The 1,260-nt window shown below is 38.0% G+C and overlaps 1 protein-coding gene across 1 annotated transcript; it reads right to left on the reverse strand.

Annotated features, from left to right (window-relative positions):
* Nucleotides 1-357: 357 nt before the first annotated feature.
* On the reverse strand, nt 358-1,203 carry LOC105315782 (espin-like; the record flags this gene model as incomplete). The annotated part of the gene is made up of 1 exon (XM_011410528.1): nt 358-1,203. A coding segment is annotated over one exon (846 nt), but the record flags the coding sequence as incomplete, so codon positions are not given.
* Between the last annotated feature and the right edge of the window lie 57 nt (nt 1,204-1,260).

Raw genomic sequence — 1,260 nt, forward strand, 5'->3', positions numbered from 1 at the left:
GGTGATATTGGTATAGTATAGCCATTGGTGTATGGTGTAATAGTACAATGGTGATACAATGGTATGTAAGGTGGTGGGATGGTGATAAGGTGGTGATAGGTGTAATGGTAAGATGGTGTTTAAGATACGATATTGTACAGGATTGGTGATATAACCATTGTGGGTATATGGTGTAATGGGGATGATGGTACTAAAGTGGTGTAAGGTAGTTAGATGGTGGTAAGGTGGTAGGATAGGTATGATGGTGTAATGGTGATAGGTTACATATGGTGCTGTAGTAAGATGGTGTATTGGTAATATGGTGATAGGTTACATACAATGGACTGATAAGGTGGTAATATGGTGATAAGGTTGTGTTTAAGATACAATATCTTGTCCTGGTGGGTCAACCTGTTGTCCTTCAAGTTTCTCATGATATCCACTCACTTTGCTTTGTTCTAAAAGAAATAAATCATAATGTATCTCTTGAAGATATTTAACTACTGATGAATCAGGATTAACTGATTGAGCTATTTCAATATCGTGTGGACGAGGTTTTAAACTGAATGCGTTAACTAAAAACCGAACAAGCTCTAAATTAGAACTCATACTAGCGAAATAAAGCATGGTTTTACAATCATCAGTTTCAGCTAGTGCATTACAATTGAGATCAGTTAGAAAGTATTGTACTAACTCCATACTACCAGCTTCACATGCTCCATGAACTGAAGTGTATCCATTATTATCAGGATCATCAGGAGTACAGGGGAAGGTCTCTATGAGATAACGTACCATACGAATATTATCAGAACGAGAAGCATAATGAAGAGGAGTACGACCAGACTTGTCTTTAGGTACTGGATTGGAGGCAATGTTTGGTTCCAAATACTGGTATATATAAACTCTCTTTCTCTCTGCTAGTAAGTGTAAGCAAGTGATTCCATCTTCATCTTCTGCTAAAGGATCCAGTCCATGTGTCTCAATTAGTGTTCTTACTATTCCAATATCTCCTCCCTCACATGCTGCATGAAGTAAACCCCGTCCTCTATTATCCATTACATTAACACCTTGAGGATAAATACTGGATAAATAACGAAACACATCAATGTGGCCATTACTGCAAGCTGTATGTAATACAGTGGATCCTTCATTATCAGTAGCTGTAAGGAGATCATGATGAGTAGGACTACCAGTGACTGAGAACAGTAAAGCTTCAGTGGTATCCTTATGACCAGAGGCAACTGCTAAGTGTAATGGTGTCTGTCCTTTCTTGTTAGTAAT

Source organism: Amphimedon queenslandica, unplaced genomic scaffold (assembly GCF_000090795.2).
Source record: "Amphimedon queenslandica unplaced genomic scaffold, v1.1 AMPQUscaffold_8088_Cont19965, whole genome shotgun sequence".
Taxonomy (NCBI): Eukaryota; Metazoa; Porifera; class Demospongiae; order Haplosclerida; family Niphatidae; genus Amphimedon; species Amphimedon queenslandica.